We start from the raw sequence: 14412 nt of genomic DNA, 5'->3' as shown, positions 1-14412 counted from the left end.
CAAACATTGCAAGTAAGCATTCTTTGACTGCAAACATCACTTACACTACAAAATAATAAATTGTGCACTTGTGTGTCACTAAAAATTTCAGTTTTTCAATTCAAGGAACTAATTTCTGCCACAACTGGCACAAGCATGCATGATGATGACAGTCGGTGGCAGTTGGCAGTGCTTGGGAGTTTGATTGGCCAGTTTACAATTGGGTTGGGTTCCATCACTGGTGTGGTGATGGTACATTGGCCTATATTATCGGCAGTCCGTTTACAGGAGAAACCAGTTCGAGAATCCCTTTCCCCTGATGGAAGTTGCCATAATGATGGAACATTGCAAAGGACAGCTGTCAAAATGAAGTCTTAACAGTGGCCGACCGTGTATTGCGGTACAGGAAGTACCTGGAGGGCTTTCTGGCCTGTCATCATTTGTGTCTGTGCTAGTGTTGTTGTGGTTTACGAGTGCAGATACTATGAAATTTGCTACTTGTAGCCATTTTCATACCATGGGCAAAATAGGAGGCAGTGAGCACATGAGGAAATGCTGGTGACAGAAAGACAGGGACAAGAGCTCATTAAATTTCTTTGTGGTACAACAGTTAAATAGACAGAGGTGGCTGCAGGAGTCCACTTTGTAGAATGTCATCTGCTTTATTACTGCTTGGGATTAAAATGGCCTGTTCTTTATTGCAGGGGAATGTTAAGCACACACAGAAGCTTTTGAAAGCAGCAGGATTTTCTGAAATTGTCAGGGATGCAGAATAAATCATTGAGAGCGTTTGTGATTGCTCATTTTTTCAATGGTTTGAAGGAATAGGACTTGTTCCATCATGCTGTTCCAAAGACAAGCAGGGATGCATTTTCCAGTAAGGACTGTAGTGAGACTGATGGTTCATAGGAATGATTATTGTGTATACTGCTAATAACCTGTGCATGTCGAAGTCTTAGTGGCATGACTACAGCCATGTGCTGTAAGCTAGCCATGTGTCAAGCCCTTCTAAATAATGGTGGAGTGGGAAAAAAATGCTGATTGCCACAAGTTACCTTCTTTAGGGTAAAAGGAATGTTCCTAATGTGTATACCAGCATTGCTAACTCATGTCACGCTGTTCTCTGCAGCTCTGCCAATGTGCATATTCCACACTTTTTGTTGTGCCTATGTGAGCTGTATGCACTCTTGGTGTTAACTTTATGGTTGGCTCAGCCTCCTTCAACTTTAAGGTGTCTATACTCACTTGTGTGCCTAATTTGTTGACCTGTACGAAAGCTAGTTGATGCTCTTCTTTCTAGTCACCCCCCCCTTATTTTTACATCTAGATTGTAGGGTAATTTATTGTCCAGACAACATTCTTTTTTTTTACCCCTGTTTAATTAAAGATCTGTTCCTTACCCAAGTTCTGGCTTGCACGGTTGCAGGATGCAGGCAATGATGGCATGTCGCAATGCCAAGTGCAGTGTGCAAGTAGCCCATAAAGCAGAAACATGAACATGTTTCACTGCAATTACAGCCAAAATTCGACATAACACTGATGTCATGAGTTATCGGGCATTATGAAGTAATTCTGAGATGTCCCTTGCTGATATTGGTGTGTGAGGAATACTATTTGCTTATAATGAATATTCGATATAATGAAGGCATTACCGTGTTGAATGCTACTTTGTTTTGACAAATTTTGACTGTATTGCCATCTGTTTTCGTATGTTAGGCTCTCTTACAGTAGACAGCACCAATGGCAGACGGCTGTAGCCATGTGGGTGCATGTTGCCACTGTGCAAACCGCATTTTTCTAATTCTCATCTGCTGGCAAAAGCAGTGTGCAGTGCTGTTTTTTCTCAAAACCGATGGCCTGCCAGCTGCTCATGTGTCGCCCTCGGCGACTGCCTGCACGGAGCCCACGTTTGTTAGGTGTTGGTGGCGACATACACGCAGTACCTCGTTTATAAATGTTTTGGTGCAGAAGAAAGCAGCCTTGACTATTTGTGTGCATTTACTAATGCTGCTGCATTCTCAGATGGGTGCTGAAGTTATTGTCCTGCATTTATAGTTTATGCGCTGTTACCATTAACGGTGACAGTAATTGGACTGTTGGTAAATGCTGTATGTAAAGCATTCATACAGAGGAGGACGGCTGCAAAGACAAAACAAAATGCAATGTGCAGCTTCAGCTTAAATAAACTCTGGTTCCCGTCCGTGTGCGTTGTTTTATGATCTCTTCAGTTCCTGTTCACTTCGTGGTTGCCTTCCTGTATTTTGTCACGTTCAGAGGATGTACTACATGCTGCCCTGACCACTCTGATCAAAAGCAATTGTTAACACAAGGCATTGCCTTTTTGTTGCCACTTTGACTTTGTCATTTGAACGCTGCTGAGCTTTCCCTAGCACCTGTAAATGATTTGAACTGGTACGCTTGGATGAGACTGCTAATTAAGAAATTACCTATACTCCATCTGATGTGCTCAGTGCACTGTTGTAAAAAGTGTGGGCCATATCAGCCAATTGGAAGAGAGAGCCAAAATGTCTTTGTTATCCGTCGCTGGTTGCCCTCCGAGCAACATTGGCTGAATGAAAGCTTCACGGAAGGATTAGAGCCCTTCTACCTTGGAACATGTGACCACTTCTTGTTAGTGATTGGCTGACGCAAGCCCTGGTCTTCACTGCACTGCATAGAGTTGGTGAGAGAGAGCAGAGGTATTACCACATAATGCTCGTCCGTCACAGCTGAGCAGCACAACAGCTGTTCTGCTCTGAACAGGTGCACACGGATGAAATGTTCCTGTTAGCAGCTGAGTATTTTCACGCTGGCAGCATTTGTTGATTGCAAGTGAAGGTGTTTAACTGGTCAATCAATGTATACAGTTTCTCTTACGTAGGGTGCTAAACGTGTCTCATGTTAGCATGGTTTGGCCGACGCTGGCTTTCGAAGCGGAAAAGTTGATTCCATCCATGTTTTCACTTGTGAGTGCAATAACAAGTTTTGAAAAGCCCTTTGTCGTTGTGCTCTTTTCCTTGTCCTTCACTTTCGACACCAGCAAAGGCGATTGCTGCCAGTGCACGTGTGCTGAGCCCGGCTGATTGCAGCAGGTTGCCACACCTCAGCAGCATTCTTGTCTCATTACCAGCCATGGTGGCACAGTGGCTGTGGTGTCCTCTTTACTGCTTAGGACATACCATCAATCTCTACTGTGACAACTGTGGCTGTTCAGAGACCGTAGAACATATACAGTTGAATCAGGAAAAGACAAATGGAACACCAATTGAAAGTGTCCCAGCCAGATGAGATGCCCTCAAACATCGAGATAAAAACAATGGATATAATGAATTATTGGATATAGGAAAGAAAATCTAAAACGTAGCTCACTGATATCAGCCTGTAATGAACATATGCTTATAATGAATATGGGATATAGCGGAGCTATTGCAACGTCAAATGCGACTTCACTGTTACAAGGTTCAGCTGTATTACTTGAATGCCCTGCATACCATGTCGAGAGATTTTGTCTTTAGTGGTAAATGTACATGATTTGTCATGTTCCACTGCTGTTAGATGGCATCTTATGTCCTATGCCCTGCCCTTCAGAACAGCAGCCATCCTTGGATTCAGTGTTATTTTATACCTTTCTGAAAACGGCATTTTTTAGAAAGCTTTAGCCAGAGTCCACTTCGTGATGTACAAAGCCCTGAATTTTTTCACCACTGTCTCACCTGTAAATATAATGATTAACCTTACTGACACACTTTTCTTCCTTTTCTTTTTCTTTCTGCAACCTTTTGATCCCTTTCCTCCTTCCTTTACACAGTAGTAGCATGCCAAAAAAAGATCTCTGCCTTCCACTAAACATCTCTTTCCTGCCAAGCACAAGGTTACAGGTTTGATTCAGGGCTGTATCAGATGAATTCTATTTAAGGCAGAATGCAAATGTGTTCATGTATTGAGCCTCTTGTGCAAAGCCGCTCTATTACAATGTCGCGCACAGTCCACATTTTGCGTTTAGACGTAAAACTGTGTCAATAAATCGTCGCATTGTTTCTTCTCGGTGTCCTGGAATTAAGCACCGTTAAAGGCCAACTGTAACGAAATTATACTTTGGCTAAATTTGTTATAGATGAGTAGTATATACCACTGAATCAATCCTGGCAAAGCCGCAAGGCTGATAATTGTGTAGGTTTCTCGTTAGCACACTTTAAACAGCACCTGTGCAGATGATGGGTGACCTGGTGACTTCGCTATGACGCACAAGTCCCAGCACAATGTGTGTGATGTTTTTTGGGCAGCTACAGGTGCCCAGGCACTTGTGCGGTCTCGTGTAGCCCCACCTAAAGGACCGCAGACTAATCAGAGCAACCGGTAGTCTTAGCTCCTCGCACGGGTAGATGGCTCGTTGTGGCATCCTGCAGTGGCTTTGGTATCTACACAATGCAGCAGTGCGGCCTACGAGATTCTGAGTGTCATGCATCACTTTCAGTGAGTAGTAATGGTGGTGTTATTTTTTCAGTTTCAGTATCAAAAATGGCTATTCTTGTGGGCTTTTCGCGATGCTCCCGCTTGTATTTCTTTCGTCAAATTTTGCATGGAAGCTCCTGTGTATGTATGTTATCTTATACTAGGCTTCTTATGCGGTCCAAAATTTTGTTGCACTTGGGCTTTTAGCTGTTTCACACAGAACTTGTGCACAGTGCATGCTAGACCTTTACAAGAAAATCTAGCAGGAAATGCTTCATGTTGAGATTTGAGGCATGAGGGCTACAGACTTCCAAGCACTTTGCAAACTTGAGAAAGGATATTGTAATGCTGTGCTCTTTTGCCTAACATCCAACGTCTGCTGCAATTTTAAAGGCTGCATTGTACAGAGATTGTTCCATGAAGTGCATGTGTCAAGACTATTGAAACGTATTTCCTGGACCGCATCGTAACCACACAGGTTGAAATAACTACCTAGTCCAGGAACCTTGGTGTGTCAAAGCTTCTCATTTCATTTTTATTCAAGACAACTTAGGGAACTGTCTTTAACATTTTCAGATGCCACTTTATCCTGTTGATTGAAAACTTGCCTTCATCACATTTCTTGCATCTTCAGAATCATAGAAAGTGTACAGCTGTAGAAAAGATTAAGAATTGTCAATTGTTTATTGAATTTTGTCAAGTTTACAGAATGTGGACTCCATGCGAAAATTCGCTACGGGAACATCAAATATGAGAACATAAACTGTTTCGTGTTTTCAAAAGCTTGAAAATCAGCACTTATCCAGCCACTTGAAAATTATGCCTGGAGCATAACATTGCAAAAAGCAATGAAAGAAGTGAAACTGCTGTATACAACACACTGACAAGGAGTAAAAAGACCCACCCATTTACCTTTCCCCCATTTTGCTAAAACATTCTGCACATTATTCAAAATTGCAGCACAATTCCAATCATAAGTGTTTCAAGATATATGCAACACATTTTAAATATCATTACTTTCATCAGTCCTTTTGCTGTGGGCGCACTGTCTTGCTGTACACAGTTGTGTAGACAGCATCTGAAAGGGTTAGGAGACATGACAAAAGGCTTTTAACGCTCAAATGAATTCTAGAAAAACTTACCAATTTTCCCAATTTATTTTATGTAGTAATTTTTTTCCATGTCATTCTGATTCTGAAAATATAACATTTGATTGGCTTTTGGTTAGAGTTGGCATAATTCTTTTTTTTTAATGAAAAGAATAGTTGCTCTTGAGGGCAGTTTTACTTCAATGCCACCCTAGCTCGTCTTTGGCAGTGGGAGCAGCACAACATCGGGCTGGACAAGTGTGAATCATCAATGGTGATATTGGTACAATCTCCCATGTCAAGTACAGCTCTGGATTGGGGGTTAAAATCACCTGACTTGGCGTTGCTGCCATGACGGCAGTTTCCTTATACAAGACAAAATACATATGTTGAACAGGGAAATCTTATAAAAGCAATGCAATTTGTACATTTGTAATGCAGTAAGCACAAAGCTAATCAAACTGTTATACACTGGCAATAATAGCACTGAAAGCAGAAAACACAGAAGATATTATATAGATTAGTTTTGATACCATATACATGTAGCGTTCGTTGAATATAAACAGATATAAAGCACTTTTGCATACAAGATACTCTTGACATAACTATAACGGTATAATATGCAAAAACAATGTGGCATTTAATAGTTCCATAAGGAAAACTTCCTTAAGTTCTTTTTTTATATCTCATTGGCTAAACACCACATTCTAGTATATCAAGTGTTAAATGGAACTGGTTTAAGAGGTTTGGTATTTCAGAGGGAAGTAATAGTGCACCATAATTAGTTCGCCCTCTATTCTTGGATGACAGGTGTTTTCTTAGTTTGTATGGAGTGTGTGTAATGTGGTATTTGTTTTGAAGCAGCCTTGCTTGTGTGGTGCTGACATAGAATTTCTAAGGATAATCTGTACTTGTATAGTTGCTTTATGGGTAAGATCTTGTGTAGCTTTTGAAATCTAGAATAATATTTTCATACAGTTGAATGTTGCCAATGGCTCGTACCGTGTGTGTCTGTAGGGTTTAATTCCGAAGAAGGTCTTATTCCGTCGTTGGTGACCAAAATAATGAGTACGTTAGGCGCGAATACACGAGTGCGTGATAAATTTAGCGCTTAGCAGTTAATGGAAGATAATGTCTTAATCTGTTTAAGACACTGACCAATCTAGAACCTCTCTCATTATAGAATAGAGCAGAAGAAGCGAAGAACATCAGTTCTGTGAAATTTTTCTAGCTTACCTTTTCGCAACTGAAATTTCTGAGAGGCAGTGCAAACCCACTTGAACTGGCATTGCTGTGTCATGCTCTAAAGTTGCGAAATTGTAGACACGCTGCTGGTTTGCCAAGGGGCGCTGTAATGTGACATGCGGGGAAAAAATATTCTAATGCCGACACTGCGTTCTTTGCCTTCTGCTGCTTCGAATGAGCAAAGGATGCTTCTGCCGCCAAGCAGTATTTAAAATTTTGCACCATTCTGTGGCGTTGTTTGGTGAACATTGTCACAATTCTTGCTAGTGGAGCACCTCTTCCCGAAGCACCAGATCGGTTTTGGCTTTGCCACAACTTGCGGCAGAGTGCCGCACTGCATAGTTTGTCTTGCCTCTGGAGAAGCACTACAACATGGTATATTGTAATGCAGCACGTGTCATCGATTTTTCAAAGAGAAAAATAAAAAGTAGTTTACGATTAGGCAGGGTGAGCCAGCCAAGTTCGAAATTTCTGGAATCCGTCCTGCCATTAGGTATAAAAGGACCATCAATGCCTTGTTCTGTGCAAATGGTGCAGCTGCCGAACCTTTGCGAGACCCCGATTGCGCTCTTCCGTGGCCGCTTGCGTGGCTACAGTTGTTGCCTGTAGCATCACCACTGATGCTACTACGTAGTGTGCAGGTGTCCACTGGCTTTGCCAGACGCTGGGGGGTCTCCTTTTGTTGGATCTTCATTCAAATCTCGATACTGTAAGAAATTATCAGATGAACCGAAGTGAACCTAAAATGTTCCTTGCCAGTAAGAAATACGATGTGGTTATAACAAATAATGGAATAACAAGGTACTTTTATGTTGGGTGTGATCTGTTATGAGGTTTGGCTGTAGCTTGCAAAGCTTCCATTGCTACAGGATCTGCGGTTTAATTAGCAAGTTTAAGAGCATCGCTTACTTTTGACAATGTAGTGCACATTGTACTGCCGTTGTGGCAGAACTAGCAAGACGGTCAGGCATTGCACTCGGTTGAATGGTCAAGCAAAGCCAGCATTGCAAAGCCAAGCTTTCACTACTAAGAAATCGGCTGAAGGTACAGAACCTACGCATGAACTTTCAGTGCTCCAGGAGCAAAACAAAGTCTGTTTGCTCACGAACACAGTAGCTCAGCACATAAAAGCTTGCTAGAGCAAGAAAGCACAGTAATATATTTCATGAAATCGTACAGAAGAAAAATTGGCTGCCATTAATATAGGCTTTGCCACAAGCCACGTGTCTCGGTAGCCAGAAAATGTGCTTTAATTTATAGGCATTTTTGCTTGTCATACCAACTCTGTTCACTGAAGCATTTTCCAATGCACCTGCTGCAAACAAAAGCTAGGGCGACTGTGGAACGTGGCCGTTCACTGTGTGCTACACCGAGCCACTTGCAGAGCGCACAAGATATTTTTGCCCAAAAGCAAATGATGTAAACAAAATTTGTTAGGCAAATTGGGTCTTTTTCTTTTTTTTGCAGATACTGCTGGCAGTGGTGAAAGCTTGAGAAAATTTTGGAGATGACTTTTTTTTGATTTAGCAAAAAGAATGGTAGTGAGGCACACTGAGGAAACTCATGCGAAACAGGCATGTAGCCAGGATTTTTTTGCGGAGGGCTGGGTGGGGAGGCAAGGTTCTATTATTAAGTTTCCCATGCTTGGTGCATAATATAGAACTATTACCTCAAGCAGGCCCTTGGCCTGCATGAAAGCATATACCATCCTGTACTTTGTCTGGGGCCGGCGTTCAAAGGATGTGCACCTTTGTCCAGAGGCAACATGCCAGGCATAAAAAAGAGCAGGGTGCTGGTTGGAAAACGTTTTTTTTTTTTTTTTGCCAGGCGGGGAGGGAGAAACTGAAGCCCGGCCAGCACTCCTCTGGGCCCCCTGCTATGCCACTGATGTGAAACTGGCATTGATTACACATTAGGGTATAAGGAATCATGCCACGGATCGTTTCACATATTCTGCATATTTTTCATGCCAGTTTGTCGTGCAACACCTTCGAAGTCCGTTTCAGTGAACCACCAAACAAGCAGATTTCACAATCTTCTGATACTCCAAAAGCTTGCAAAAAAGCTGGCTTCCAAATCTGGAGCAGGTGCTTATACCTCATTGCTGGTACAGAAAGCCATTTGGCTAGTTTTTTTGTTGCTGTTGCTTTCTCCCCAGTAAGAATTAGAAATTCCAGAGTGACAGATCTGCAGCTCTCTTCACCAGGTATATTCTTGCCAACGATGCATGCAGCTACACCTTGTAGTATTCACCAAGGTGCCAAAAAAGTGGGCCCTCGAGGAACTAAAAAGCTAGCGAGTAGCAGTCTCCTGTGAATTGGAAAGGCTACTGGCAGGCTGCTTGCAAGAGCCTCTTAGTGCATGGCTCTTTTGCAATGATGGGCTCCCTGTGTTGCTGCAGAAGTTGAGTGCTTGAACACCTCGAAGGCTGCACTTTTGTCAAGTCTAATAATCTCACAATCTCGCCACAGTCAATGCACAATAGAAACAAGCTGCTCACGCACACATCCACATAAGTTGGCCTGAAAAACAAGTACTGTAATGGGTTTGAAGAATTAAAGTACCGCAGGAGAGCAGCTCTCATGGTTGACAGATTAGAAATTAATATGCTAAGAATCTTCCGAGCAAATAAAGGCAGGACAAAGTGTTGCAGTTACCACTGGAAATGTCTCCTTTTACGGCATCTTCCTTGCGGTTTATTTAGCTACATAACACTAATATAATTTAGCAATGTTTTGAATGTTTCCAAGAAAAAGAAAAGGATATGCTTTTTCATGCCTTCAAAATTTTTAGGCGGACTTGCAAATGACAGTTGCTCCAACGAAAACCAAAGGATGTTTAGTTCACTGCAAAAACTGCACAAGACAGCTTCTTGCTCATAAGCGAAAGTCATGTCCCTGGGCAGGCGTACGGACCTACCGCGACTGCTGTAAAAAGGAGACGTTCCGAATGCGGAGGCCCCCGGAATGAGAGACAGGAAGCCAGACGAGCAAGGGTGCAGCGTTTATTGGCGGTTTAGATTTTCTGGAAGGCAGCAATGTCGACCGACTGGACGTGGTCCTTGAAGTTCTCGATCTCTTCGATGAGCCAGTCGATGCTGACCTTCTCATCTTCGACGACGCAGACGATCTGCAGCTTGTGGATGCCGTATGCCAGAGGCACCAACTTGGATGTGCCCCACATGTGACCATCGCAGGTGACCGTGCGCACAAGTCGCTCCAGCTCTTTCATGTCCGTCTCATCGTCCCAGGGCTTCACATCCAGCACCACGCTAGACTTGGCAACAACACCGGGCTTCTTCGACTTCTTCTCCGCATACGCCTGCACAGTCAACAGCAGAAAATCATGTCAGTTCCTAGTTGCAATTGCAGAAGCTGTTAATGTGGAACCTCATTATAATAAAGGCTAGGCCAATGTGAAAATCCTTTATACTTAAAGCACATATTCGTTACGTGCTGATATCAATGGGTAGTATTCACTCACTAAACTAACAGTTTACTAACATCATATACTTTACATTTTACTTAATTTCCATGATATCTCATAAGGTGTGGATAATAAGAAAATATTAGAAACGGGTCTCCATTCTGAACTAGGGGTGACAACAGCTTTGGCACAAGCAGACCGGTTTGTGATGGCTGTAAAAAAAACTGCAAAGCATGTTTTCAGATAAATATCTGCGTAACCTATTTTTGTCCTTTTTTGGAGGCAATTGCATAAAGGTTCTCTCATTAACAGGTTATTGAAAATGCATAATTAAGGAGGCTAAACAGATTAAAAGCTATCATCAGGGCGCTCTGTTCCATTTTTCCTAGCAACACCATCATGCAGTCACCTTCTGCAACTTAAAAAAAACTGTGGTACATTCTGATGTCCACCACAGGGACGGCTCTGTCAATGGGCCACCACATGCCCAACGGCTAAGTGTACGCACTATCCATACTGTTTGGAGGCATCAAGCTCAGCTACTGTTGCCTACAATACGAAAGCCTGTGTTTTTTTATTGCACGCAAACAAAAAAAAGGTACACGTAAAAGGTTTGGTGGCAATATGACCACTAACACTACTAAGCTGCTAAACACTTCGAATTTACTTGACCTCTGAATTGCACCATATTTTAGGCCTTGTATTTAAACAATCTAATGAGCTTAGCCAAAAATGGAATTCAAGATTTTTGAGGCTGCGTAATGCGAAGACGTGGGATCCTTCCCAACCTGCAGAAAGTTGTTTTTTCATTCACTTTCATTGCCATTAATTTATCATTTCTTTAATTAGTAAGTACAATTTCTCCTACATTTTCCTTTGTGTCTGTTTGTTGGCTTCTCATGATATGATTAATAAAAAACTGGCCCCTCGGTTAACCCCCTTCTCGTTCTTGCATAATGGGGGTCTCAAATCTGGCAACATTCATGCCTTTAGGTAGCATGGGCAGGTTTATTGACCAGTTGCCTACTCCCATGGTTAGTTCTAGCAGTGACACATAAACACCCAAGAAAGTGGATGGGGAAACTGCGCCGCGGTAGCTCAATTGGTTAGCGCATCATACACGTAATGTGAAGACGCAAGATCGTACCCCACCTGCGGCAAGTTGCCTTTTAATCCACTTTAATTGACATTAATTTATAATTTCTTTAATTCAATTAGTAAATACAAGTAATTTCCCCCACATGTTCCTTGGCATCTTTGTCTGTTGGCTGTTCATGATATGTTTCATGAAAGTTTGAGGTTTTCGAGGCCTTAAAAATGGTATTTTGCATTGTGAAGCATTTAAATGAGTGCTACGAACCATGAAGCAGCTGCTAAGCCTTTTTTTACATCCAACCCATAGCCCGTACTGCTCACATCCACATAGTGTTGTTTCACTACGGCTGTTTCTCTTGCCTGTCACTGTGATTAAAGACACTGACAAGCGATTTTTAAGCACCTAGTTTTATTATGGCACAACACAAAGCTCACCCTCAGTAGTGTTTGCATCTGCAGCGGTTACTTCCAAAAGTGTGTGGATATTTAGTAAGCAGAATTTTTCAATCTAAGCAGCCTCTAAAGAAAGTAAGAGTCCCTCTCCAGCAACGCTGAGAAGTGAGAGCGATGTTGATAGCCAGCCTTGCAAATACTGAAAGCCACCGATCGTTCTGCTTTCACAGCAGTTAGTGGAATTGTGGTTAACCACCTACCATTTTGACCTTATTAACCACTTTTTAAAATAAAAAGCTGGTGCAATAAGTCTGTGTTGCTGTAAAGATATTTCTTATATTTGTACCGCAGCTTTCCCCCAAGTACACCTACGTCATCACTGGCTGGTGCCCCTCATCGTAGTTCTGTTGATAGACGAGCCAAGTCAACTCATTGAAAATGAAGGCAAAGGCAGGGCCACTTTCCTGCTCAATACAAACGAAGGCTTATCTGCACATTGTAAGTCAGGATAAACTTATAATAATAAATAGTATACGGCACTCCAATACTAGTGTACTCCAATACACTAGTAGAAGGTCGTGCGGTGGACCTCTTATGCAGCTTTCATGTTTTTGCCACATGGGACGCCAAGAGTCATTTTTCACAGCTTTTAGTGAATTAAAAATATAAATCCACATCAGAAAAAAAATGGCTTGTTTTAGCCACTACGATACGGAATCATTCCATCAGTGGGGTTATCTATATTCACGTTCTGTGCAGTTGCCCATCTCTTTAAGCGATAATTCTTCCACCAGCCTTGAGGATGAAACCATACCAGAGGAGGAGTATGACCATGAAGAGGCACTAAAGGCAAGAACAAGGCACATCAAGGATCTATGTCAACTCTTCCCTGAGCTTCGGGATCCCATTCCGCAAGGTTTTGGCCATATGGCCACAGTATACATACGGCTAATACAGTTCTCATGCCAACATGCATGGCTCTCCCTGTCAGAGTAAGAAAGGACCACAAGGTCCCTTCTCTGAGCCATAGTGCTACACAAGAGGTCGAGAATGAAGCAAGCTATAGCAGAGGCCACTATGACAGCCAAGCACAAGCAATGCAACAGGCAACGAGACTATCGTAAGCAGATGCACCCAGTGGACTGAAATGTTGGCGCCGACTTTTCATACCCATCACGTGGCACTGCTCTACAAACTCGCAGGAAAAGTGCACTGTCACTTTTGAAGCATGGATGTCGCTCGGTGGAGTCACCGACACAGAAATGCAATGTTATTCTCCCTACTAGACTTCTATGGGAGCGAGACTTGACCACCTCTTTTTGACTGCGCTTCTGTTCACACTATTCCCGTTTCCCCTGCCCTTTCCACCATAGATGACAGTAGTGAAAGGCCGGTGGTCATGACCGAAATAGAAGCATTACAACAACCCATTAATGTTGCTCAATGCAATGCTTTCCCACTTTGATTCATGCACCTAGGTATGTGTAGTACCTACTTCCGTGTATTGTGATTCAGCAGCATTACATGCAATATGTTTGCACTAATTTATCATAATTCTACCATCCTCTCCAGGAATGCATGCCATGGCACACTGCCACCACACCACATATGCATGAATGCCTGTGTCTGACAGAAGTTCACGTCAAAGTGCGCTGCATTTCTACACCTCAAAGCCTTTGCAGAGTCAGCTGTGTGTCGCTCAGACGTGTATTTTGAGCGCGCCTTTCACACGTAACGGCGCCTGTCATGAGCGGGTTTGGGTCGGAGAGCATCTGGTGCTCATGGTGGGCTTTTGAGCTGTTCCACGGCAGCAGTGGGGCTTACAGCACTCGGCAATACTAGGTGTTTTCTTTACCAAGTAATGGCTAAGCACAACAGAGCTCGGCTACGATGCATGACGAGAACCGGCGTACTCAGTGTTACATGGCCGATACCTTTACATTATTTGAATATGTGGAGCAGCAAGTCACGACGTCGGTTTCACCAAATCAGGATGCAGTGTTCAGGGAACCGCTATTGTCTGCAGACAGACGGCTTTCCGCGCTGCGTTCCTATCAGGTGCCAGAACTAAACCTTGTATGGCTCTCGCCGGGCAAACCAGATCCTGCCGCGTGCGCCACCAATAGCGTCCGCCGCTCAACGGTTCGAGCTACGAGCGCGATAGCCTGCGCCTGGGTAATACATGCATATAGGATGGACCCGTTCGTGTCTGAGGTCAGGGGCGCTGCTGACAACGCACCTGGAGCCGCTCCTGACGCGCCTTCTCGGCCTCCTCATCAACCTCGTCGTCTGAGCCGAACAGGTCGACGTCGTCATCGTCGTCAGCAGGCTTAGCAGCTGCTGAAGCGCTCTTCTGGCCCGGGAACGCGGCCCGCTCTGGCTGGGAGTAGGAGCCGATGTGCCGGTACCAGCGGGCGGCGTGCGGGAATTTGGCGGCTGACGGGGCGCCGCTCAGCGCCGAGTACGTGCTTGCGTCAGCCTGCGATGGCTGGTAGCCCTCCACGTAGCTTCGCTGCTCCAGGTAGTCGTTCAGCTTGCTCACGCCGGCATCAGTCTTCAGGTCGCCGAAGGCCATTCTGTCTACTTCAGTTTAACGTCCCGCAACACGAAACCGCGACCGCCAGTACCGCTGCCCGACCAGCGAAAGAGAGCAAGGCGTGCGTGCGCACAATCTTGTTGTCCAGAGTAGACAGTGTTAGTTCTTGGAGGCGCTGCATTCCTCCCTATAAAAATT

At 43.7% G+C, this 14412-nt stretch overlaps 1 protein-coding gene across 1 annotated transcript; it reads right to left on the bottom strand.

Moving 5' to 3' along the window:
• Positions 1-9752: 9752 nt before the first annotated feature.
• eEF1beta (elongation factor 1-beta) lies at positions 9753-14343 on the bottom strand. Its single transcript, XM_075682699.1, has 2 exons — positions 13918-14343; positions 9753-10085 (listed from the first exon to the last, which is right to left on the bottom strand). The coding sequence occupies exons 1-2, from the start codon at positions 14251-14253 to the stop codon at positions 9780-9782; spliced, it is 642 nt and encodes a 213-aa protein (XP_075538814.1). The 5' UTR covers positions 14254-14343; the 3' UTR covers positions 9753-9779.
• Positions 14344-14412: the final 69 nt, after the last annotated feature.

Source organism: Dermacentor variabilis, chromosome 2 (genome assembly GCF_050947875.1).
Source record: "Dermacentor variabilis isolate Ectoservices chromosome 2, ASM5094787v1, whole genome shotgun sequence".
Taxonomy (NCBI): Eukaryota; Metazoa; Arthropoda; class Arachnida; order Ixodida; family Ixodidae; genus Dermacentor; species Dermacentor variabilis.
The sequence above is the reverse complement of the archived record's forward strand: the minus strand, read 5'-3'. Positions and strand labels throughout refer to the sequence as shown.

Excerpts from the sequence above, each read along its gene's own strand:
- eEF1beta (XM_075682699.1), bottom strand. The coding sequence starts at position 14,253 with ATGGCCTTCGGCGACCTGAAGACTGATGCCGGCGTGAGCAAGCTGAAC. Across the intron at positions 10,086-13,917 it reads CGCGTCAGGAGCGGCTCCAG|GCGTATGCGGAGAAGAAGTC; the intron begins GTGCGTTGTCAG and ends TTGACTGTGCAG.